Below are 26,288 nucleotides of genomic sequence, written 5' to 3' on the forward strand. Positions count from 1 at the left end.
TGCATAAACAGGGGCTAAGGGTTCCATTGTGGAAAACTTCTGAATCCTGTCCTAGTGTACTTGCTCCTTTATGTGTCCCTGAGCAGTATGGATCTAGCTCCTTTGGGACCAGGCCACCCCCATCAGTCTGAACTTTAGTCATCCATCCTTTTTCCTAGACTTTGTGTACCCTATTGGGTGTTCAGTCTTCCCCAAGTATTGTTTCTTAGATATACTGAAACTCACAGGGTGTGTGTTTGTGTGTGTGTGTGTGTGTGTGTAGGTATACTTGGAAGCTAGAAGACAATCTCAGCTCTTGTTTCCCAGGCACCATCCACTGTTTCTCACTAGCCTGGAGCTTGCCTAGGCTGGTCAGCAAACCCAAGGATACTCCTGTCTTTGCATCAGCAGATCTGATATTAGCAGTGTGAGCCACCACACCCAGTATTTTATCATTGACTGATTGGCTGATTTGTCTTTGTATGTGCATGCAGAGTGGCACACATGTGATGGTCAGGGGACAATTTATGGGAGTTAGTTCCCTCTTTCCACCACGTGAGTTCCAGGAATCCAGCTCAGATCACCAGGCTTGACAGTAAGTCCCTTAACCTGCTGAGCTATGTCACCAATCCACGCCCTACATCTTTATATGAGTTTGAACTTAGGTCCTTGTGCATACAAGGCAAACACTTTACCAAACAAGCCATTTCCTCAGCACAACTACCCGATTTTCAATTCATTTATTCACTAGACAGTTTTTTTCTTCTCTCAACTTTTTGAGAGCATGCATCTTTTGGGTGACTCTTAGTTTGTGTATCTCAGACGAAAGCAAAACTTTGAGGCTGGGCTGAACTTGGGAAACTTGGGAAGATGAATGGACATTGGTAGGGTGTGTTAGGACAGTGTGATCCAGGGGGATTTTCCCCCTCTGTTTGTTCCCTTTCCCATAATACTGTTGCTATTTTACTTTCATAATGGAAAATTCCATGTCATATATGAATGCTTTATTTGAAGCATTATAGTAAATTATATTTCATTTAATTAGGTTTTTCAAAACAGGGTTTCTCTGTGTAGTCCTGGCTGTCCTGGAACTTGCTTTGTAGACCAGGTTGGCCTCGAACTCTGCTTTTGTCTGTTTCCCAAGTTCTGGGATTAAAGGCTTGTGCTGTCACACCCAGGTAGGAAATTATAATTCTTTATATAAGAAGTCACACTATAATGTCCAGTGTGAAAAGGAGACTTTCCTACTGCAGCCCTGCCCACCATGCTGCCCAAGCTAACTTACTAATAGCGGGAGAATGCCAGGGAAGCAGTATCTCAGCAACTTCTCTGTGCCCAGGGCCTGCCTTCCATCCTTTCAAAAAAAAAAAAAAAAAAAAAAAAAAAAAAAAAAAAAAAAAAACCCTCCCAATAGATCAGGGGCCTGTTGGGATATTGGCATCATCCAGCACCACTGGCCTTCTAGAACCTGGACCTTTTTTCCAGCACGTTCCATACTGTCATTTTTTCCCAGCTCCCTGGACGCCTGCTGCAAACTGGAAGTGAGAGAACAGACAGGAATTAACCAGACAGCTCCATGCCCAGAACAAAATCCCCGGGAACCTACAAACCAGGCTATGTGTTTAGCCAAGAAAAGCCTCCCTCCCTAGTGACCCAATGTTGAAGTGGCCACCTGCTGCCAAGTGGTCACTGCCTTGGACCAGAGACCAGGAAGAGGTGGCCTTGCTGAGGATGCACCACACAGAGTGACGTAATGGTGCCCATAGACTAGGAGTGCCCATCGTATAATGAGCTAACTGCACACCCAGCTGGGGACTCTCCCTTTGGGATCAGAGACTTTATGTAAAATAGCTCGGGAGAGCATGGGGTATAAATACCTGGTGGCTTCTGCCAGGGCCACAGCTTCACAGGGAGTTGAAGACTGAGACTCTGGTACCTGAGGACACAGTGTCACTGGTTTGAAACTTATCAGCCACCTTGGTGAGGGGTCTGGGCAGTTAGAGACTCTTCTGAGGTTCCTCAGGCTTGGGTCTTGTTCACTCCACGGAGTAGCCTAGTCAACTTCAAGGTGAGTCTTGAGTTGGGGACAACTGCTCTTAAGACCACCTTCTTGTTTGGGAAAGCTCAGAAAATCAGGCTTTTTTTTTTTTTTTGTGCATGGCCTGAAACTGATCTGATGGAAGTTCTAGGGAGAGCAACTGTTCAACAGGGCATCTTGGTCTGATTTCTTCTTTGCAAATATTTACTCTGGTGATTACACTACAAAGAAAAACTTTTGAGAAAGTTCAGAAGGGGGGGTGGCACCTGCTGGGAATTTTTATAGTACATAGCATATCTCAGGTAGTCTTTATAAAATGTACTCCTTCCCCACCCCCAAATCTGATAAGATAGGGACTATTAACCCCATTTTAGGAGAGTAGAAATGATTTTCAGTTGACTAACTTGATTTACATCAATAACCAGAAAGAGTCAAGTTGGGACCCAGGTCATCAGGGCTCTGAGGTTCCAGGGTAGGTTCTTTTCTTTCTTTCTTTCTTTCTTTCTTTCTTTCTTTCTTTCTTTCTTTCTTTCTTCCTTCCTTCCTTCCTTCCTTCCTTCCTTTTCTTTTTTTGATACTGAATGCCACATAGCCACCTACCAAAGACAAAGGAAGCATCCACGATCCTCCTTAGGAGAACTCAGTGGCTCAGGGCAGGGCTATCCCTGGCACCAAGTAAGGGGGACAGGAGCTGGGGAAGCCCAGACACCCTCAGGCTGGCTCTCTCTCTCTCTGTTTCTTATCTTTTTCTTAATGAAGAAACCTCAAGTGCTTAGAATTTAATACTCTTTCCCACAAACCATTGATCTCTCCTGGAATGACAAGAAAGGAATGTGTGGCATAGTGTCCTTGGCTTAAGATGGACAATGATGCCCAAATCAAGGTGGCCAGGACTGGAGTGCCAGCCCCAAGTGCAGGTCTAACAGGAAGGTTGCTATTGACAACTGTTGGCTCTTCTCATCAACAGGGAGCAAGAAGGGTCAAACGAGTGTGCACATTTCAGTGATCCCCAGCTCCTGTCCCCCTTACTCGGTGCCAGGGATAGCCCTGCCCTGAGCCACTGAGTTCTCTCCTAAGGGGGATTGTGGATGCTTCCTTTGTCTTTGGTAGGTGGCTATGTGGCATCCAGTATGGTTCCTTTGGCTTGCTATGTGTCTTTGCACAGTAGGAGTCTGTCCCACAGGATTTCAACCCCAAACCCCAAATAAAAACCCAGAGTGTAAGCGCAGAGAGTGCGGACGTGCAAGCCTTATCTGGACTTTGTTTTCATTCCCTGGGACACTGGCACCGGTGAGAAGGATTCAATCTGTTAGGTGCTTCTTCAACATCATCTCACAGCCTCCCTCCCCTTCTTCAGCCCCACAGAGAACATCTTGGAATTGAAATAGGAGTGAAAAGTCAGACATGGCCTGCCCCTGGAAGTTTCTGTTCAAAGCCAAATCCTACCAAGGTGACTTGAAGGAGGAAAAGGACATTAACAACAATGTGGGGAAAACCCAAAGTGCCTTTCCCAGGTAAGCAATCTCTGCTCTCACCTCTTTGGGGTTTCCATGCCCCTGCTGCCTCTCCCAATTCCCAGCCTCCTAAGAAAGCCTGGTCTCGTAGGCACTGCTTGTAATTCTCTGCTGGAGTCTGGTGTGGTTGTGGTGTGTAGAAGGAAGGCCTAGGGCCTGGTGCTGCTCCCAGGGGAGTTTGGACTCTTTGGAGGAAGGAGGGAAGAATACATGAGAATGGAGGGTGGAGAGCTTAGTAGTCAGCTCAGGTGCTGTCCTGATTGGCCAGGGCATGTGCACCATGAGTTGTTAGATATTTTGACTATTAGGAAACTGAAGGATGTCAATGTGGCCCTGTGCTGTCCTCACTGACTGTGTGATTTGGGGCAAGCCCACCTATCTGAGTCTCAGGCAAGTCTGCAATGTGATCTACCTGATAGCATGCTGGGAATGAAATAAAGTATACATAAGGCACGTTGAAGTATCTCTGCATGTCACAGACACTTGATAAACAGAAGAGTTTGCCACCATTTACTGAAGCTTCCTTATCGCCAAGACTACACAGTGTGTGCACCTACACACTTTGAACTTGATCTCCATGGAGTCCTTCACTGTGGTCTCATTCTGCAAATGAGTATTTGGAACAGAAAGCCTGGGTTGCATGACTGCTAATGACAGAGGTAAAATCTGAGGTTGGCCTGGTGCATCTCAGAACTGAACTAGTCCTCTGACAATTTGTATGGACAGGCTAGGAGAATTCTAAAGAATGCTGAGTCCACAGCCATAGCTTGGGACTTGAGGCTAACTCAAGCAGAAAGATGACTTTCTCTGAAAGATTCTGCCGTGACACAGAATCATGTCCAAGCTTCAGTCTGGCTCAGATATCTGCAAGACTACAGAGGGCAGTGCCCCCTGGAGGTAGTATGCAGAGAAACCTTAAATTTCCCTGTCCCTGTGCAGCCAGATTTAGAGAGAAAATTTAGGCAGAAAGGAATAGCTTTGCCACTTCATAACTCTGTGGCTTTTGTCAAGTCCCTTAGCCTCCAAACCTCTATTTCCTCACTTGTAGTTAAAGAGCAATCATGGTAGGATTAAAGGAGGCAGATGTCCCAGGTGTGGAAGGCAGAGTGAACTGGAGGTGACCATATCAAGACTTCCAAGAATACTGGGGCTCACGCAACCTGACAGCACTTCAGTTTCAAAATAGTAACTTTGTCCCCTTCTTCTCTTTACCTGGTACCTGTGACCCCTGCCTTCCATCCTCCCAGAATCCAGCTGCCCCCACACCTCTTACCCTCCAACTTAACTTCATGTAAGTCATGCCCCTGCTCCGAAGTCTTTGGTAGCTGCCATTGCCTGTTACCATACTGAAGCTTGACCCTGCCCAGACAGAGGGCATCTCCCCTGACAATCCAGAAGGGGACTGCTGCTATCCTCCCACTTTAGGGAAGAGGACACAAAAGTCCAGGGTGCTTAAGTCATCTTAAGATCTCATAGTTGGCAAATGGCAAAGCCGGGATTCAAATTGGACAGTCTGGCTTATGGTCACTGTCCTGGTTGCCACACTGTTTAATCAATGGACCAACTGAGCCATTTAGTAATTGCATACCTAGCTGCAGATATTTATAGCATCTGTAGTACTGTGCCAAAAACCAGGCGTGAACAAACAAGGCCAGTTTCTAGAGAGTGGAGGAGCTGAGATTTGAGTCAAGTCACTGTGCTCTTTCCCTGAGGGCCTACTACATACTACACTGAGACAGAGAAAAAACAGATCCAATTTCCACAATCAGGGAAGAAAGAGGAAAGCAAGGGCTTCCTCCCTAGTTTGGGACAGTCCTGGCAAAGCAACATGTTAGAGAGCTTTATGTGTGGGGGAGGGGTCAGATAAGGGAGGGGCAATAGGAGAAAGTGCTGCTGAGCTTTCTAAGGGTATAGCCCCCGCCGTGGGGTCAGGAGGGGCCAATGGGTGGCAGATGGCTTTCTGGAGGAGGGAGCCCAGCTGAAATGGGGTTGCCCAGGAAAGGTGGCCAGAGGATGTTCCTGGAAGAGGAAGTCGCTTACAAAGGGGGTTTTAGTCTGAAAGCAGCCGGAGCCCGTTATTTATTTTTGTTTTAAAATGTAATTTTCAAATCCATGCAAACTAAGAGCCTGGTGGCTTTCAACTTTGTGTAAACAAGCGATTCGGAAGTGTGCTGGGTGTGTCCATGCATGTGCATGCGTGTGTTTTAGAGACAAAGGGTAAATATGGGATCATCTAGGTGAACCATAGGGAGTGCAGAGCAAAGTTAAGCTAAGCCTTAGTGACTGGGTTACTGGGTCTAAAAAGAAACACTCCTCAAACCGTAATTTGGACTTGGATTTCATTTGCTGAAATACTGGCCGAGAGTGTCCCTGAGGGCCGCAGCACCCCTATTCCACCGGGTCCTATTAGTTGCCCTGCCCCCAAATTATAACCTACCAACAGAACAAAACACCTTGTTCCTGGGCTTTCTACACAGCATTGTGCAGAAGTTTGCGGGGAAGGGGGACCTAAAGGATGCTTTGGGGCAGATGGGCCCCCACTTTTCCCATTAGAACTCACCTTCAACCCTAAGCTTTCTTTCTTTTCCTTTCTGAAATCATAAAAGGCAGGGAGAAAGGGCAGACGTTTCCTGGGAGGGTTTTGGTGAAGCAGAGGCAGAAGTGGCCCTGGGGCTGTCGTGTGGCCTAGAGCAAGACCCTTCAGTTCTCTGGTCCCTCAGCTCCTGCCTCCACAAAGCGGAGGTAATAAAGAATTGCCTTCTTGAGTGGATTTCGTTAGGAGGAGAGAAAATAACAGACGCGGAAGATGCCGGTGCAGCGGGAGTCTGGGTCGCGATCCTTATTGTCATCGCTAAGGGAATACAGAAGCCGAGGCAATTCGCGCCGCCCTTATGTTGTCCTGGGCCACTAGGGGCCAAGCCCGGATCGCGGGAGGAGGGCGGGCGCTGCTGCGGGGGCGGGCGCCGCGGGGTTCCGCGGCGATAAAGGGACAGCGCCAGCGAGAGACTGTGGCCCAGCCATGCGCGACGGGCTAAGCAGCGCGTGCGACGCCGCCCGGCCACGGCTCTGCCGCTTCCTGCGCAGGATCTTCGGCCCGAAAGTCGCCAGCCGCGTGGGCCCAGCCAGGTACAATGCGCGGGGCCTGGGGAGCAGCGAGGGCGTTGGGCGCACGCCCGGGTGACCCCTCCAGGACGCGAGAGGCGGGGCTGAGCGCCCATGCGTGCTACCCAGTGGGTGCTTCTGCATCAAAGAACTTCTGCGTTGCGTTGCGTTGAGAAGGGTTCTGGCTATGTCGATAGGTTGTCACCAGACCTGGACATCCTCCTGCCTCGGCTTCCCAAATGCCGGGATTACAGGCGTGTGCCACTACTTAATGTGTTTTTTGCGGTACTGGGAATTGAACTGCATTTAAACAAGTGCTGTTCCACTTAGACACACACACACACAGACACACACACAGACACACACAGACACAGACACACACACACACACACACACACACACACACACACACACACACACCCTCCTTACTGTGCTCTAGACAAATATGGTGAAGAGGGCGAAGATGATCTTTTTACAATAAGACATTCTCCCTCTCACAAGGCAGGTATGGCTCCAGTACCCTCTCCTCAGCACCTACGTAGTCCACACCATGACTACAATGGTTCTATGGGCCTGAGCAAGCCCCCATGGTTCCCTTTGCCTGCAAGTCCTTAATGGTCCTTCATTCCTACAATCGGCCCGCCAGGCTGTGGGTTTGGGAGTGTCTGCGGGCTCTCAGTGCAGTAATTTGGAACCAAGGGTCGTGAGCCTTAAAAGTGCTCATCTGAAACTTGGTCCTTGGTCTCCTTTAGCAAGTGGCCAGAAGAAATCTAACTGGTAGCAAGACATAGTAGCTGGAGCAAAGCTCTGTTTATTCACTGTTACTTTTTTTCCTCCTTAATCCTAATTATAAAAGTACTTGAAAAATTATAAAAATACCCTCAAAATGCATAAAGTTAAAAAGAAAGAATGAAATTTAAATGGCTCATGACTTATCTATCATATTATGCGAATCATTGTGAACCTTCACTGGCATTTCTCCCAGGTGTTTCAGCCTGCTGGAGCCCACATTCACTCACACACACACACACACACACACACACACACACACACACACACACACACACACACACACACACTACTCAGGCTGTCACCAAGAGGGTCAGCAGGTACCTAGTCTGAGGCATTAGGGACAACATAAACAAGCAGCCATGGACCCTGGGATGAGACTAACTATGGCTCATCTCAACAGAGGATTTCAGATAGCATTTATAACATTTTGATGTTTAGGGGAAGCGCTTATGTATACAGTGACATTGTCTTTAAGTCTATTACTGCAGCCCAGGGGATGTTTCTGATCTAAATCTATCCCCTGAAGCCCAGGGTGGGCTGGACGTGAAGGATGGGTCAAAGGAGCTTGGTGAGAAAGCAAATCTTGGCTTCCTTTTTTCTTTCTGGGGAAGCATACCACTCTAGACCAGAGGAGCATGTTTAAGAAAAAAACTTTTTAGCTGAGTGTGGCCGTGTAATCGCAGCATTCAGGAGGTAGAGGCAAGAGTTCATCAGCTGAATAGTGAGTTCAAGGGCAGCCGGAGGTACATGAAACTGTCTCCAGCAACCAAGAAAGAAAGGTTCCATGATTTTGTTTGTTTAGTTTTGGGGGTGGGTGGGTGGGAGAGAGATGTTTGTTTGCTATTGTTGTTTTGTTTTTTGATATAGCCTCTCACTATATAGTCCAGGCTAAACAATTTTCCTGCCTCACCTTGAGTGCTGGGGTTCTTTCCATACACCATTTTAGTGATACTTGCTCACTCACCACAAGGAGGACTTTACTGAGGACAATCCCTAGGGTGGGTACAGGGACCACTGCAGTCTTGTAGTGGAGGGAGAAATTGGGTTCCACACAAATATAGCAGGGTAAGGGCAAGTTATTGCCAAAGATAAAGAAGATTCTCACTGAACTGACCCAACAAGATTCTTGCCGAAGGTAAGACCCAAACAATCAAACTTCACTGTTGGGGGGATGGGAACCAGGGTGACTTATTACTAAAAGACTAAGCAGGGAGGTAACTAAAACTGGAGTTTGGGGGGTTTGTTTCATTTTATTTTAGATTTATTTATTTTATGTGTATGGATGTTTACCTGCAGGTATGTTTGTGTACCACAGCCATGTCTGGTCCTCATGTAAGTCAGAAGAGGGTGTCAGATCTCCTAGTACTAAAGTTATAGACGGTTGTAAGTCACCCACCTGTGGGTGCCTGAAGTCAAACCGTAGGTCCTCTCAAGAGAATCAAGTGGTTTTAAACACTGAGCCATTTCTTCAGATCCTGGATTTGGGGTTTGTTTGTTTGTTTGTTTGTTAGATGTTTGTTTTTGAGAAAGGGTCTTACTATGTAGCCCAGCCTGCGTTGGAACTCATGGAGTAGCCCTCAGCCTCTGCCTCCCTGCTTCTGAGATCACAGGGATGTTCCTACCACACTCAGTCAAATCGGGGTTTTACAAGGATGCACACGAATGAGTCTAGTCAAGGTGTTACCAAGACAGGAATCTTTTTCATGGCTCATAAACAGGACACTTTCAGGGTTGGTGCATAACTTGGTTCAGATATAAGTTGCTTTGTGATACCTGCAGCTGTCCTTTGCATCTGTGGGGACATACTCTAGGACCACAGGGGATGTCTGAAGCCACAACAGTAATGAACCTTCATATGTGCTCTTTTTGTCCTACCCATACTTACCAATGATAAAGTTTGATTTATAAATTGGGTAAAGTAAGGGATTCCCAACAGTAACTACTACTAACACAGAACCATCATTAACAGTGTGTTGTAGATGGGCATTGGTGGCACACGCCTTTAGTCACAGCACTCAGGAGGCAGAGGCAGGTGGATCTCTGTGGGTTCAAGGCCAGCCTGGTCTACAGAGTGAGTTCCAGGACAACCTCCAAAGCAATCCAGAGAAACCCTGTCTCAAAAAACCAAAAAAAAAAAAAAAAAAAAAAAAAAGGGAAAGAAAAGAAAGAAAAAAACCCAACAAAACAAAAAACAGTGCATTGTAGTAAAAATTATGCAGTGTGGATAGTTGAGGCAGTGATCATGTCAATAGTCATCTTGTTTTGTTTTGTTTTGTTTTTTCTTTTCTGGTGCCAGGGATTCATCTTCAACTCTGCTAGAAATGTGGCTGCAACTTCACCAGCAGATATACCTTCTCTATCCTTCCTTCCTTCCTTCCTTTTTGTTTTTCCAAACAGAGTTTCTCTGTATAGCCATGGCTGTCCGGAATCTATCTACCTCTGCTTCCTGAGTGCTGTGATTAAAGGCATGTGCCACCATGTCTGGCCCTTTTTTCACATTTTCTTTTTTCCCAAAAGTTTTTTTTTTATCCTATTTTTAAAAATAGGTATCATGTAGCACAGGCTAGCTTTGGATTCCCTGTGTAGCCGAGGATGACCTTGAACTCCCAATCCTCCTGCCTCTGCTTTCTAGGTGTTAGGATCACATATATGTGCCATCCGTTCCTGGCTTTTGTTCCTTTTACTTTTTACAAGACAAATACTTGGAGTACCAGACTTTGTGGCTTATACTTATAATCTCAGCACTTAGGAGGCTCAAACAGATGGATTGCCATGAGTTGGAAGCCAGTGTGATATACAGAGTAAAATAAGTTAAATTAAGTGTTTGGAGGGATTGTTTGTGTGCTTTGTAGGCAGGTTTAGATTGGTCTGAACTTTCTATATAGTTCTATATAGTTGAGGCTGGCCTTGAACCTTTGATCCTTCCACCACCACCTGCCAGATGCTGGGTTTCCAGGCATGCACTACTATGCCCAACTTAAACTCTGGCCTGGGAGGATTGGACTGTCAGAGCATTTGCCCTTGGCTTTCCCCAGAGCCTCTGTGTGCTGCTGTCTGAATAGTTTTGACTTGTTCCCTCGAATCATTTTAGCTTTGGGTGCTCTAAGTAAAGATGAAGAGGGAAGGTGATGTCAAGAGTCCCCAAGACTGGCTCCCTCGTCCTCTTTGATGGGAAGCCAGGGGCAGGTCATTCCTACTTCTAGCACCCAGTGCCCCATCTGCCAGACAGGGACGCACAGAGGCCTCTCAAGACCCCTCTCCACTCCCAGACTTCATCTCACGATAACTTTCTTTTCACAGCCCAACGACACAGGATGACCCTAAGGATCACAGACCTGCCAAGCACCAAAATGGTTCCCCACCACCCCTCACTGGGGCAGCGCAGGTCAGTGGTTTGGTCACATAGTATGGGAAGGTCCTTCTTCCTTCTCCTTGGGAGAGTCAGGCTACATCTCCTTTGGATGCTGGGAAGGAGGGCACAGGATGCCAAGGCTTGGGCAGTGAGGGGAGCAACCCAGGCCTGGGGTACAGAGGGAGCCAAGGAGGCTTGAAACAAAAGGACACCCTTGATAATCAGGAGAAGAGGTCTCCAGGGTACACCAGTACCAAGATAACTTGTCTGGTGACTGACAGTATAGGTGTCCTCAGTTTAAGACTATTCCTGGAATTATGGGTAGGACATTCGAGAATGATCTCAGACTTAGCTGTTGAGCCTCTAGACAGAGCCCCTGGCTTCTGGCCATGGACCCCATCTTCCTAAAGCCCTTTCCATCCTAAGGACTGTAGAGAGGTGGCAGAGAGATGGGGAATGGGAAAGGTGTCCCTGGGGAAACAACAAAGTGGATTATCTGTTACCTTCGAAACTCCCGGCTCTGTCCTTGGCAGGCCCAGCTGCAGCAGTGGCCTTCCCATCTAACTTGAATTCCCCTCATGAGCCAGCACTGGCTGGGCCTTGGTAAGGACAGAAGCCTGGCCCTGGCCCAGCCACCTGCAGCACTCAGCTGGTGCTGGCCCAATTTCTGGGATGGGTGGAGGACTGAGGCCTGGCCCTGTGTGTGTGCGAGAGCCCTGCTTTGTGTCCCCACAGAGTACAGAGGTGGGGGGAACACTTGTACAGGTTTTTGGGGTTTCGGGCATTTGGAAAAGCCTGGATGTTTACCCATCTTAGAATGGTCTGGAACCCCTGGACAAGCCGCACCTGTCTCCATCCACCCGCCCACAACACGTGAAAATCAAAAACTGGGGCAGTGGAGAGATTTTGCAAGACACCCTTCACCACAAGGCCATGTCGGTGAGAAGTCTGGGGGTCGGGGAGATTCATCTTTGTCCTAGCTAGGGTGCCATAAGGGTCCTTTGTGGGTGCATCGCATATCCCCTGGACTCAATAGACAGCCATCTTCTCAGACAAAAGATGCTGGGAACTGTTTTCATAAACTATAGTCAGAAGTGTTAATAAGGCCAGTTTCATGTTAACCACCCAATTAGGCAGCAGATAACCTAGGAGGTCAGACAAAAGGCTACAGGAACCAATATTTTCTTAGATTTCAAGAGTATCTGAGAGTTTTCTATTAGAATTGTCCAAAGCTGACTGACTGACAGGAAGCAATGGGCTCCCTGTGACTGAAGGGTTCAAGTGCTGTTTGACAGGGAGGTGACAGAGGTTCAAGTAGCCCGTGAATGGGAACTAATTGTCTTTTAAGGTTCCTTCCTGTCTTTAAGTTCCTTACTCTGACTCTAGAATTCATGTTATGAGGCCGAGTGTGGTGCTGCATGCCTTTAATTCCAGCACTTGGAAGAGGCAAGTAGATGTCCGAGTTTGAGGCCAGCCAGGTCTACATGTTGAGTTCTGGGACAGCCAGAACTATATAGTGAGATCTTGTCTCAAAACAACAAACACGAAACAAAAGATAAAGAAAAAATAAAAGAATTCATGTTGTGGTTATGAAGTGGGTAAGAATCAAAAAGGCTGTGAGGCAGGATGATCTCCTGAACCCCTAGAAACTGTGTCTGTAATCCCAGTGCTTGGGAGATAGAGGCAGGAGGCTAGGAGTTCAAGATGACCTGCTATGCAGTGTGCATTTGAGGCCAGCCTGGGCCATGTAAGATCTTGTCTCAAAATCAATACCAAAGCCAACCAAACAAAGCAAAACAGAGAAACACCACAGTTAACATCTGGGCATCCATCTTTCTGGCATTTCTTTCCATGCCTCCCTGACTTTGGAATGTTCAGCTGCTCATCCATTTTCTTGAGGCTGACACTGGAACCGTGTTCCCACAGGAGCCAGCTGGGTCTCTTAGAAAGGAGAGCAGATAAGAAGTCCCCTAGGAGGAAGCTATGGAGTTTTCTCTGAGGCTGGCACTAGGTTTTTAGCTGCCTGGAGAGCAGGGACCCACAGAAACCAGCTCTCACCAAGTGGATCTCAAGAAAGGAGAGGGGAGCTAGGCTAGGAGAAATCTTGGTAGACACCAAGGAGAGGGTGCCTGCGTAGAGTCACCGTGAGCAACATAGCAGCCAAAAGAAAGCCACCTGTCTCACCCCCTGTCTCTCTTCCTAGGAGTTCACCTGCAAGTCCAAATCTTGCTTGGGGTCCATCATGAACCCCAAGAATTTGATAAGAGGCCCCAGAGATAAGCCCACCTCCCTGGAGGAGCTTCTGCCTCAAGCCATTGAGTTCATCAACCAGTACTATGGCTCCTTCACTGAGTAAGTGTGGCTTCTGTCAGGGTGACATTACCCTCTCCTCCCTGGGGCTGTCCTGTATCCAACTGTCCCACACTGACTCATGAATTCTGCAATCTCCAGACTTGCCACTGTTCTAGCCTGGAGCAGACCCTGGAGGAGGCCTAGGCACTGCAAATAATGTCTGGCAGTGTAGGGGAGAGTGTAACTGGCTGGGGTTCTGGCTCCACCACAGACCACTCCTGAGTCCCAGGAAATTCATTGGGCGTCAACTTCCCCATCTGTAAAGTGTGGATCTTACAGCATGGCTTATTAGGCAGCCATGAGATATGTGTAAGTTTGGAACAGTGTCCTAGCCTAGGGGCTATGAAACAGTGACTTGGAATGGATCGATCCTTTTATCCTGAAGTAGACGGAAGCTTAGCGAGTGCGTGGTCAGGCCTTTCCTCCTACAGATGTGAGCAAGATTCCCAGAGATACCTCTGGCATCATCCTAGTCTAGCTAGAGTCCAGGATACCTGGCTTGGTGGGGTGCCGCACTCCTGGAGTGTTTTCATCTTCTTACCACATGAGGCTGCCATGAGTCCATTACCCAGACTCCTTCATTCTTAAGCCAATCAGTCAGTCATTCTGTTAACAAACAGGTGTCAAGCCTGAAATACAAAGATTTTCTTCATTGCCAGTTACCAATTTTTGTTGTCAATGTATACAATTGTGATTAAGGAGAGGCTGTGTGTCTTGGTTAATAGTTGAGGTCCAATCAGCCAACTACACAGGTTCAAACCTGGGCAAGTTTCTTCCTCTCTGTGTGCCTTGGTTTTCTTGCCTGAAAATATCTATTATAATATACCCACCATGTAGAAGTTTGTATGAAGATTAAATGAATTAGAGGCCAAAAAGAGCTAAGCACTGTACTGACCTATAATGAATGCAACTGAAGTCTTAGTTATCACTGTATATATTTTAATTTTAAGCATTTATTTATTTGTTGGAGAACAGAATACCTGAACCACCGTAAGTGTATGAAAGTCAGAGGACAGTCTGTGGGAGTTGGGCATATCCTTCCACAGTGTGGATTCATGGGACTGTACTGAGATCATCAGACTTAGTGACAAGTGTCTTTACACACTGAGGCATCTCTCTGGTCCCTCTATGTATGTTTTTGAGACAGCATCTCATGAAGTAGTATAATATGTGACTAAGTAATTTAGCCTCCCTAAAACTTTCTAATCCAAATACACAAGTGGTTGTAAGAATGACTGACCAAGACAGTGAATGTCTGCTCTGCAGCTAGATACAGTGTGACAGTGTCCTTTTGTGGTCCAGTCTCACATAGCAGTTCCATCTGGGACATTAGACACAGAAGGGTACCTGGGACCCAGAACAAAAATTGTTGTTCTTGGTGATACTTGTTCCACCTGTCTATTGGATGCCAGAGATGGGGGCGTGTCTGACATGAGGCCCCATCTTACAGAGCAATGCTTCCCAACCTTATCTAGGACCTTGTAGAACACTGATGCCTGGCCCCCTGGACCAAGGGCAGCAGTCCCAGGAGTGGGTAGGACTTGCTTAAAGATGCACCCTGGGATCCTGGGTTGCTGGTGCTGGGATCCCAGCTGTTAACCTGGGATGCTGGTGCTGGGACCCTAGTTGTTGTTAGCCTCAGCACCCTGGTAGCCTGGGATGCTGGTGTTGGGACTCTAGCTGTTAGCCTCAGCACCCTGTTAGCCTGGGATGCTGATGCTGGACCCTGGTTGTTATCCTCAGCACCCTGGGAGCCTGGGATGCTGGTGTTGGGACCATGGCTGTTAGCCTCAACATGGAGCCTAGTATGGAGCCCTTTAGCCCTTCATGATCCTGACTCTTTTTGGAGCTGGGATACCCAGCTGGCATTCCAGACACAGCTGGTTGGATCTTTGGAAACCATAAGAGGCCACAGGGCTGTGCCTAGTGCCTGGGCAAAAGCCTTTATTTCTCATTTTCCACAGTCACAAGTCCATATCTTGGTCCCCAGGAATGTTGAACAACAGCCCATCCCCAGGGTGCAGGGACACCAGCAGCTGCAGGCTTCCATCAGAGTGGACTCGTCCATCTGTATATGCAGAATGACAGGACCTATTAGCTCCTGACTTTCTGAGAGTGCCCATCCAATCCTTTTCCTGAAAAGCCACCACAGCATTACTAGCGACTCTGAAACATGACCACCAGAAACCACACAATGTGTAAGGTGGGCCTGGTGGTGCAGGCCTATAGTTCCACTTACCCTGGAGTCCAAGGTCCTTGCAGGAAGATTCCAAGTTCAAGGACTGCCTAGGTGACAGCCTGGGCAACATAGTAAGAACCTGTCTCAAAAAGGCTAAAAGAATAAGTGTAGGGGCATGGGGCTGAGGCTGTAGGTCAGTGGTAGAATAAGCCTAGTTTGGTTAGGTTCAGTCCCTGGTGCCACAAACAAAAAAGAACAGAGAAGGAAAAGTGGTAAAAGAAAATGCTAAAAATAAAATTCACTGAGTGTGGTGGCACATGTCTTTAATCCCAGAACTCAGAAAGTAGAGGCAGGAGGATCTCTGTGAGTTTGAGTCCACCCTGGTCTATATAGTGAACTCTAAGCCAGCCCAGATTACCTAGTGAGACTCTGTCTCAAATCAAAACAATGAAAAAAATCTAAGTGAAATGGGAGAAAACATGAAAATAATTTTAAGAGTGAGCGCCCCTCCCCCGACTCAAACAAACAAAACAAAACAAAAATCCACAAAATAATTACATTTAAAATATTCTTTTAAAAGTCATCTTTCTTATGTGTTCCCACGTGTTATAGCCTTTCTCATAGATGTTGGAAGCTTGGGTGTTACTGTGTGTGGATTTTCAGTTTGCTTTTACAAGTCAAATTGTCACCCAACCTATAACTGAGTTAATACTGTGTTTTGAGATCATTTATGACTGCATGAGAGCCACGAGTCCCTTCCCGACCCAAAGTATTCTAGAAGTTACATGTGGGTATAAAGGGATGAAATCTGATTGTGGCTTCATGAGCTGTTCTGAGTCAGGGAAGCCAGAAAACAGTTGTCTCCCTCTTGAAAGTCCTGTAAAAAAACTGGCTAAGACAAAGGTTCCCCGTTCCTTCTTGATATCGTTGTTGCTGCTCTGTTCATTACACAGAGAGGATGGCTTTGCTCAGGACCAGTCCACTCCTTAGATTACAACAGGCGAGACCAGATCTTCCAAAGGAATCAGAACTCACTCTTGGGTAAATGACACCAAGAGTTCTTCTTTCTCCCTTTACATGGCATTGCCATACCATGGACACTGCTGTTTTCATGCTTGGGTACAGAGTGGTGGTTATTTTAGAACCTTCTTCTGATGATGAAGGACACCAACGTCACCCACAAGTTCCCCGTTACAGAGATCACTAGGTACAAACATCACAGTGTCTTCAAGTCTTTCTGTAATCAAAAAGGAGTTGCCAAGACCCTCCATCTGCCCCAAAGGCTGTTTCATTCCAAGTCCTCTGCTGCCCTTAATCACAAGTTCATTCTTTAAATAATTTTGTTTGTTGCCATTTCGAAAGCCTTTGGTGGTGCTGGTTGGAAATCTCAAGGTTGCTGTGGTGTGTGTGTGTGTTTCAAAGTCGTTGTGACCAAGTTCCTCTCCCTTGGGATAATTTTGAAGTATGCTTAAATCACTGAGTGTGGCTCCTTTGGGTGGGCTCTAGTGTCCTTCAGGCTGAGTCCTGACCTCAGGTCTTGTCTGGGCCTGCCTTGCCTTCTGAGGAACCGGCAAGTCAGCAGTTTTCCCTTGAGGGGAAGGTAGAAAGTCCTGTCCACTGCAGACAGTTAGGAGCCTGGCCTTGGCAGCAAGACCACCTGGGTCTGTGTCCTCATTTCTCTGTTACCATGCTTGTGCTCTTGGGCCTGGTACTTTCCACTGTAGAGCCTCGTGGCCTTTGATTGCAAAGCAAACAGAACAGTAGCTCCTAACTTACTTGTGGTGGCATGCATCTGCAATCCCAGGTATTTGGGAGGTGGAGGAAAGAGGATCAGAAGTTCTAGGCTGGCCTGGGCTACATAACAAGACCTTGTCTCAAGATGATGGTGATGACAATGGTGACAACTTTCAGGGGGCAGTGGAGAAGTCAAAGTGATTTTGTTCTAACAGGACTAAGAACTTCAAGGTGGAGATGTCAGAGTATTAAAAACGAGTCCCGAGTAAGCTAAGAGTGGGTCACAAAGCCAGCCCTACAGGGGACAGTGTCCCAGTTCAGGTCCTGCTTTCTGGGGATTGAATTAATCCCCGTGTGAGGTCCTGCTATTGTTGATCTTCCTGGTGGCTTCCTGTCCCTCAGGGCAAAAATAGAGGAACATCTGGCCAGGGTGGAAGCTGTAACAGAGGACATAGAAACAACAGGAACCTACCAGCTGACGCTGGATGAGCTCATCTTTGCCACCAAGCTGGCCTGGCGGAACGCCCCTCGCTGCATCGGCAGGATCCAGTGGGCTAACTTGCAGGTGAGCCTCAGGGGTGGAGCAGAAGAAGGAAGCAGGATGTGCAGGTCCTGAGATGAGGAAGTAGTCAGGGCTTTGCCGACTGCAGTCAATCCCTGAGACAGGATATCCCAGGCCCCCTTCTAGGACCTGGAATCTTATTTTGGTACCAGGGGCTCTAGAAGACCCACTCTCTTGTTAAACGTGGGAAACCACATGTCACCATGATCTTGTTTGCCTCCAGTGTTTATGCTCTTGGCTCCTAGAGAACATTTTATTTATCCTAGCCTCCTAGGCCATCGTCTCCTTGGAGGGTCATTTTTTGTTGGGTCCTTTTGAGTGCACTTGGACTGAGGAAATCCAGGAGACTCAACGATGGCACACATTCCCATGGCAAAGATCCAGGCTGGGGCTGTGGGGACCCTGCTTTTTGATGCCTTAAAGCCAGCCCTTGGGGATTTGGTTTTACTGCGGCCTTCTGAGTGGGATTCTCTGTTCCCCATCTCAAGTGCTGTGGTGAGTAGGGTAGCTTAGAGATGAGCACTGCTGATGCAGAGGGGAGGGTATGATGTCTGTGTTTGCTGGACAGTGGTGTGCAGGCAGCCCTCTTTCCCTGGGGACTGTCAGTCAGCCCCAAGCCTCTGTCCTGAGTCTTCCATGGTGTGGTTTTGGTGGGCTGTACACAGGTCTTCGATGCCCGGAGCTGTAGCACTGCCCAGGACATGTTCCAGCACATCTGTAGACATCTGCTTTATGCCACCAACAACGGTAACATCAGGTGAGACATATTTCCAGCTGTGCTGGGCCCACTCTGCTGGTCTCAGGCAGAAGAGGCTAGGGCTTAGGGGAGAAGCCTCTGGCTCTAGGGAGAGACAAAGGAGTAAGGTTAGCTCCGGAATGGTGACAGTGACCTCTTCCCCAATAGCCTCTGTCACAGGCCCAGCTATTTCTCTCCCTAGAACCATGAGGCAGTTATATCTTTTTTTTTTAAGATTTATTTATTTATTTATTTATTTATTTATTTATTTATTTTGTATACAGTGTTCTGCCTACATATATGTCTGCAGTCCAGAAGAGGGCACCAGATCTCATTACAGATGGTTGTGAGCCACCATGTGGTTGCTGGGAATTGAACTCAGGACCTCTGGAAGAGCAGACAGTGCTCTTAACCTATGAGCCATCTCTCCAGCCCCGAGGCCGTTCTATCTTTAAGAAACCATTTCTAGCAGGCCATGGTGACACATGCCTGTTATCCAAGCACTTGGAAAAGTGGAGGCAGGAGGATCAAGAGTTCAAAGTCATCCTTAGCTACATAGCACGTTCAAGGCTAGCCTAGGCTCCATGTGTTCCTGCCTCAAAAACAAAACAAAAACAAAGAAAAAAATTTTAGTGGGACATGGTAGTACATATCTGTAATTTCAGAAGTGAGTAGGCTGAGACAGGAGGATTGCCATGAGTTCCAGACCAGGCTGGGCCACATAGACAGACCTGGTCTTGTTTTAAAAAGATCCCACTCAGGAGGCAGAGGCAGGGGGATCTTTGTGAGTCTGAGGCTAGTCTATTCTACATAGTGAGTTCCAGGGCAGCCAGGGATACATAGTGAGACCCTGTCTTGGAAACAAACAAGCACAATAAAAGGTTCTTTTCCCTGTTTAGGAAGGAGACACTGATTTCCTGGCTATACCTTTGCTGTGTTATTTTTCTTAGATGTGAAAGCCACTGCTTGGCATTGGACGTTCCTTGTCTCTCACACAACACACACACACACACACACACACACACACACACACACACGGACTGAACAGCACACTCAATCTGCCATTTGCTCATTTTTGTGTCCAGCAAACACTTGGTGTGCACCTAATGGGGGACTCAGCACAGGGCTAGGCCAGGGGCCAAGGAAAAGGAGGTGGCAGGGTGAGATGCATAGGTGACTGAGACCCCAGAGTGCAGCTCCGGTCAGCTGCAAACCTATGACTGCGAGACAGCCACCAACTGTGAGAAGAGAAGCATCAGCAGTGAAAGCCAGGGGTGTGGAAGGGACAGGAGACTCCCTAGAGTGATGGTTCCCTTGTTGGTCCTGAGGAATAGGGAGGAACTGGCTCATTGTCACGGGGTGATCTCAGTCTGATTGGGGTGCAGGGACTGCAGAGTGGGAAGAGTGGAGGCGGGGCTGGCTGGGAGCCCCTGCCCCACCCCAGCCAGGGACAGTTTGTAAACTGCAATATCCCTGTCCTGGGGAAGGTCGGCCATCACTGTGTTCCCCCAGCGGAGCGATGGGAAGCATGACTTCCGGATCTGGAACTCTCAGCTCATCAGGTATGCTGGCTACCAGATGCCCGATGGCACCATCAGAGGGGACCCTGCCAGCTTGGAGTTCACCCAGGTACCTGTCCAGTCTCTGATGGGTCCCTCTGGGCGGGAACCCAAGACAGATGCTTGCCTGGACCTGCAAGCATAATGTGTTCCTCTCTCCCTCCAAGTTGTGCATCGATCTGGGCTGGAAGCCTCGCTATGGCCGCTTTGATGTGCTGCCTCTGATCCTGCAGGCTGACGGACAAGATCCAGAGGTCTTTGAAATCCCTCCTAACCTTGTCTTGGAGGTGACCATGGAGCATCCCAAGTAAGCCACCAAGGGTACTATAGGTTATACGCTTGGGCGCATCCCTCCTTGGGGATGCTGATCCTCTTCCGAAGCCAAGCCTTCGGCAGTACTCAGAGGACAGATGTTGCAAGGTTTGTTTAGCCTCTGCAGCAGCTGTGCTCTTTCCTCGCCAGCCTCAGCCTTATGAGGGACCACTGATGTGACTGAGGGGAGCAGCAGCCTAGATGGCAGGGTCCTGGGAGCCTGGGAGGCAGTGCCTTCAGGAGAGCCCTTGAGCTTCTGTCTGAGTAGCCAGGCCTTTTGCACTCCTCCCAACACTTTGTTTTGTTTTTCAAGACAGGGTTTCTCTGTGTAACAACCCTGGCTGTCCTGGAACTCGCTCTGTAGACCAGGCTAGCCTCGAACTCAGAGATCCTCCTGCCTCTGCCTCCCGAGTGCTGGAACTAAAGGTATATGCCACCAACACCCAGCTCTCCCACCACTCCCAACACTGTTTAAATTTTTTTCTTGCATTTATTTAGTGTGTGTGCATGGGTATGTATGTGAATGTATGTGATTGTAAATTGGTACATGTGCATGTTTGGGTGTGTAGTGTGTGCTGTATGAGATTGTGTGATTTGTGTGTGTGATAGGTTTGTGTATGTGTGTATGGTATGTGTAGTGTGTTTATATTTGCGTGTGTGTTGTGTGTGTATGTGTGTGTAAAATATGCGTGGTACATGTGGTGTATATGGTATGTGTTTATGTTTTATGTGTGTATGTGTGGTGTGCTTGCATGTTTGTTGTATGATATGTATGTGTGGTTGTGTGTATAGTGTGTGTGTTGTATGTGGTATGTGTACTGTTGTATATGGTATATGTGGTGTATGTGGTATGTGTTTATGTGTGTGTGTGTGGGGGGGTATTGTGGTGTCAAGTCATTTGCAGGAGTTGGCTAATTTCCTAACATATAGGTCCTGGGGATTGAACTCAGGCTTGGTGGCTAGTATCCTTACCTGCTGAGCGATGTCAATGGCCTCCCAGCCTTCTTAGGAAAAGGACACCCCTCCCAGATAGAGAAAGTGGAGAGCCACAAGAACTTTAAGAACAAAACTGATTGAACCTCTACAAAATTCCTCCATATATGGAGATTTACTATCTAGCTGGCCTCGGGGCTGTCTGTCTTGTCCCTTGAATACACGGAGCGAGCACAGCCTCAGGACCTCTGCTCTGCTTCCTCTGCCTGATATGTCCTTTCCTCAAATTGTGCAAGGCTCAAGTCTTCTCGTCAAAAGGTGTTCCCATGACATCACTACGACCCCCGAGAAGCCTTTCCTGACTGCCCACCTTCAATTTAACATCACATTTTGTTTCTCCTTTTCTTACTGGTGTATTGGTTTACCTCTTGTGGTCTGTAGTCTAGATGCTGGGCTGTAACTTCTTCAAAAATAGAATCTTGATTTTCATCAGTATATCCCCACTGGCTACAGGGTGCAGGGCAATTAGTAAGTATTTAGTTATAGATATTTGTGAAGTGACTAACTATCCAATGAATAATACTATGTTTGTAATAACCCATGAGTTTGATGCTATTGACTCTATGTTGATGATGGGGATATCTAGGCTCCAAGAGGCTAAAAACACCCTATTCAGCGCTGAGGCAGAACTTGAGCCCAGCTGTCTGATGCCAGAGTCCTTAGCCACTTGCCGCAGTTGTTCTGGAGTCTTAGTGTTTAGCCTGGCATATACCTGATCCATTTGCATTAATGACTGAGTAAATAGATGTCTTATTTAATGAATGACCCCTAGTGTGCTCTGTTATCTCTCCTGGTGGGGTGACTGAGGTTAGCTCTTAAAGAGGAATTTTGTAGTGCTGGAGATATGGCTCAGTTGAGCCTGCTGGCTCAGCATGCTTGAAGCCCCAGTTTTGAACCCAGCTCTGCATAAACTGGGTTTGATGATGCATGCCTGTAATTCCAGCACTTGGGAGATAGGAGTCAAGAGAATTAGAAGTTCAAGGCTATCCTCAGCTACATAAAATTAAGGCCAGTCTGGGATATGAGACCCTGTTTCAAAAACAAAACAAACAAACAAACAAACAAACAAAAAAGCAGAGAAAGGATTTCTTTGGTTGACTCTTTTACTGAAGTTAATTATTTTTTGATTGAGTGGAGCGGGCAAAGAAGAAGACCCTAACTGCAGCTGGCTCTCCCTCCCTACCAGGTACGAGTGGTTCCAGGAGCTTGGGCTGAAGTGGTATGCCCTGCCTGCCGTAGCCAACATGCTGCTGGAGGTGGGTGGTCTTGAATTCCCAGCCTGCCCCTTCAATGGTTGGTACATGGGCACGGAGATTGGTGTTCGAGACTTCTGTGACACACAGCGCTACAACATCCTTGAGGTGACAAGGGCTACCCAGCTGGGCCAGCTGGAGGAGCAGGCTGGTGGGTGTGTCCCCAAGGCTGCCTCACTCTCATCACTCGGCTTCTATAGGAAGTGGGCAGAAGGATGGGCCTGGAGACCCACACGCTGGCCTCCCTGTGGAAAGACCGGGCTGTCACGGAGATCAACGTGGCTGTTCTCCATAGTTTCCAGGTATTCCAGGAGTCTTGTGGGTGGGTAGAGGCTTTGGTAAGAAAGTCACTTTGTCTAGCTACTTATCTGGTGCTTGATATCCCCCTTACAGCATTATTCATTCACTCAGGCATGCAATCCTCCTTCTCTAACCCTGGCAACTCCTTTGCTCCAAGCCTGCCTGTCCCTGCACTTGAGCACTGTGTGTGGCTCTGCTTCCATTGCTCAAGGATGTCACTTGGAGACTGCTCCTCCTTGTCACAACTCCAGGGTCTCCTTCTCTGTCCCATCCTTCTCACAGAGCACAAATAGCTGTGCCGGCTGTGGGCTGCAGGACAGGAACGAACAGCTAGCCAATAGTTCTGCCAGCCCCCCTGGGCTCCTCTCATTCTCCTGCTCCTGTTTTAGCTAACAAGGCCCGTCTCCTCCTACTGCCTCTTCCTCAGCCATTCCAGCCTGGCTTCTGTCACCCTGGGTCATCTGAAATCCTACCACAGGACCTTAGCACTTCTAAGCCCATGCCATGGTGTGTGTGCAACGGTCAGAGGAGAACTAACGGGAATCAGCTCCCTGCTTTCACTCTGTGGGTCCTAGGATTTGAGCTCAGCTTGGCAGGAGGTACCTTTACCCCCCCCCCAAGCCATTCCGCTGCCCCCCACACTTTTCCTTCCACCTGGAATCTTCTTCCTACAAATCATCCCATGGGCAGCTCCTGTCCTTCTTGTAAACTTCAGCCACCCATTTCCGCCACGTTGGGCGGTCTCCCCCTCCCCCGACCCCATGGCCCTATTCCCTTTCCTTCTACTTCTTTTAACTTTGTTCAAGTAGTTTTAAGCATCAGATCATAGGTTGACCTCTATCTTTCTTTATTTTTCTTTCCTCCACTGGAAATGTGAGCTGCTGGGTACACCCTGGGGCTGGGATCTTGACCGGGTTCCCTGTTAAACTGCTAGTCTAGTCCATAGCAGAGAATGGGAAGTTATGGAGTGGCTGGATGAATGGAGGTGAGCCCCCATACCCATGAGCAGGGTTACTCATGCTTCCCCGTGCAGGGTCAGCACAGCAGTTGGTTCCTGTGTGGGTTGAGCCTGCACTCTGCTGGCCCATGGCCTTTCCCAGTACCTGGCGGCTGGGCAGGAGCAGATAACACCCACCCATAGCATAGGATTTTTTCACATTCTTTCACCACTTCACAATGTAGGAACGGATACGGAAAGTGTTGCCTCCCATTTCACAGATGGGGAAACCGAGGCTTGTCAAGGTTAAGGAACTTGTAGCTCAAAGTCACATGGCTAATGAGAGGACAGAGTTTTGACCACCATGTTAAAAATATTTCCCTTTCAAATTTTTTTAAACGTTTCTTTACTTGGTGTGGAGTTTGGAGAACAACTTTCCTTCTACTGTGTGGATTCCTGGGATGGGACTCGGATCTGGCTTGGTGACAAATGCCTTTAGCCACTTAGCCGTCTCCACAGCTGTAAACACATTTCTCTAGGTTGAATGGATCCCCAGACTTTGGGGGTGCAGCTGCTTTTACTGGATCATTCCAGGCTAGTTCAGACCTCCTTTAGAGGTCTCCTTCAGACATTTGAAGATGTGAGTGTGGCTTGTTTCCCCTTCATTCTGGTCCTCCCTGTCCCCACAGGTGGCCAGGGTGGTTTTGTGTTTGCTTACTTTGGGGATAGAATCTCTGGTAGCCCAGGCTAGCCTGGAACTCCCTATGTAGCTGTGGATAACCTTGAACACCTGATCTTCTGCTTGTGCCACCGGAGTGCCGAGATTATAGACATACCTGGTGCACGCCAGGCAAGCACTCCAGCAAGTGAGCTGCCTTTGAGTTCATGTTTTCTTTACCTGAAACAAGGTGGTGCTGTGTGAGCGGCCCACATCTGAGGTTTTCGGCCCACATGGAGCTCTACATGGTCCTAAAGGGTCTGAGGGAAAGCTGTTGTGTGTCCGAGGCTGTCTGCCATGTGAGAGGCTGTAACGATGGTCTAGGTCTCTAAGTCTGTGGACCCGTGTGTGTTTCTGCAGCAATCAGTAGAGGACCAGGAACAGTAGAAGAACCATTGCATAGATCTCCCACTTTACAGTGCAGCCACTCGCCAACTCTCCTCTGCTGCCCTTATCTCAGCCCACTCCGTCTTCTCCTTCAGAAGCAGAACGTGACCATCATGGACCACCACACAGCCTCAGAGTCCTTCATGAAGCACATGCAGAATGAGTACCGGGCCCGAGGAGGCTGCCCTGCAGACTGGATTTGGCTGGTCCCTCCCATGTCTGGGAGCATCACCCCTGTGTTTCACCAGGAGATGCTGAACTATGTCCTATCTCCATTCTACTACTATCAGGTCAGGGAGAAGCCTCCCCACCTTCCCCACCTTGCCGTCAGCTGTGGAGACTATGTACTATGACTGCCTAGGGTAGCACATGCCAGCTGAGGGCTACCTTGTCCTCTCTAAGGTGCCCAGATTAGACTATACATTATCTAATGTACCCAATAAAGAGATACTAAAAGCAGGTGGGCCTCTACCTTTTGGGACATTAACAAAGAAAGCCAAGTGCCCACTGCTGTGTGACTCTATGTGGGGCACAGGAGGTACCACTCTGAGCTTTGGAGGTTTGGTGGTGGGTGTGATGGGCTTCCACGAGTGCTATAGAGGTCCTCTGCCTCTCCAGCACCCCCAGCCCAAGCCCAGCCATCCCCTACCGTCACATCTCCCTTCCTTCCTGCAGGTCGAGCCCTGGAAGACCCATATCTGGCAGGATGGGAAACTGAGGCCCAGGAGGAGAGAGATCAGACTCAGAGTCTTGGTGAAGTAGGTGGAAGTGGGCAGTGTTGTGTCTGCACTGTGTCCTTTCACACAGGCAGCCTCCTTGTGTCCACCATGAAGGGCAGGGCATACGGAGAATGTTCTTTATGGTGTAGACACCAGTTGTGAGACTCATTTGTTTCTATTGTCCTGAACTTCCCAAAGGACCTGAGTCAGGGTGCACAGGGGCCACCAGCCAAACAAAGAGAAGTGGAGGATGTTTCCCCTCACCACCCCCAGCGCTGTCCCTTTTCTATTCTCTTCTGGAAGCTGACTCAGCACAGCATCTGTCTGTCTGTCCGTCCCCACAGAGCGGTGCTCTTTGCTTCCATGTTGATGCGCAAGGTCATGGCTTCCCGAGTCCGAGCCACAGTCCTCTTTGCTACTGAGACGGGGAAGTCCGAAGCGCTAGCCTGGGACCTGGCCGCCTTGTTCAGCTATGCCTTCAACACCAAGGTACACGCTTAGGTGGAAGGAGTCTGGGGTGAGTGCAGAGGGCCTCCTGGGAGCTGAGGGCTGATGTCCCCTGTGTGCTGCGCAGGTTGTCTGCATGAACCAGTACAAGGCAAGCACCTTGGAAGACGAGCAGCTATTGCTGGTGGTGACAAGCACGTTTGGGAACGGAGACTGCCCCAGCAATGGGCAGGTGGGTGGCCCTGGTCATCTAGGGGAAAGAGGGGTTTGGGGGACCAAGAAAAGGGTCCAGGGGATGCAGCATGACCTGAAGAAGGCATTGG

At 48.4% G+C, this 26,288-nt stretch overlaps 1 protein-coding gene across 2 annotated transcripts in view; it reads left to right on the forward strand.

Moving 5' to 3' along the window:
- The first annotated feature begins 3,421 nt into the window (after positions 1–3,421).
- Positions 3,422–26,288, forward strand: part of Nos2 (nitric oxide synthase 2) — a 37,292-nt gene continuing 14,425 nt past the window's right edge. Inside the window, exons 1-15 of one of the 2 annotated variants that reach the window (XM_035447753.1) lie at positions 3,422–3,518; positions 6,356–6,372; positions 10,724–10,810; positions 11,594–11,716; positions 12,981–13,129; positions 17,445–17,607; positions 18,270–18,361; positions 19,828–19,969; positions 20,067–20,206; positions 22,391–22,565; positions 22,658–22,759; positions 24,895–25,089; positions 25,475–25,557; positions 25,863–26,007; positions 26,093–26,197. In XM_035447753.1, the coding sequence (XP_035303644.1) occupies positions 3,422–3,518; positions 6,356–6,372; positions 10,724–10,810; positions 11,594–11,716; positions 12,981–13,129; positions 17,445–17,607; positions 18,270–18,361; positions 19,828–19,969; positions 20,067–20,206; positions 22,391–22,565; positions 22,658–22,759; positions 24,895–25,089; positions 25,475–25,557; positions 25,863–26,007; positions 26,093–26,197 (1,815 nt within the window). Of the gene's footprint in view, positions 3,532–6,355; positions 6,373–10,723; positions 10,811–11,593; positions 11,717–12,980; positions 13,130–17,444; positions 17,608–18,269; positions 18,362–19,827; positions 19,970–20,066; positions 20,207–22,390; positions 22,566–22,657; positions 22,760–24,894; positions 25,090–25,474; positions 25,558–25,862; positions 26,008–26,092; positions 26,198–26,288 lie in introns of both variants that reach the window. The other variant, XM_027426557.2, reaches the window with a different exon arrangement.

This window comes from Cricetulus griseus, chromosome 7 (assembly GCF_003668045.3).
Source record: "Cricetulus griseus strain 17A/GY chromosome 7, alternate assembly CriGri-PICRH-1.0, whole genome shotgun sequence".
Lineage (NCBI taxonomy): Eukaryota > Metazoa > Chordata > Mammalia > Rodentia > Cricetidae > Cricetulus > Cricetulus griseus.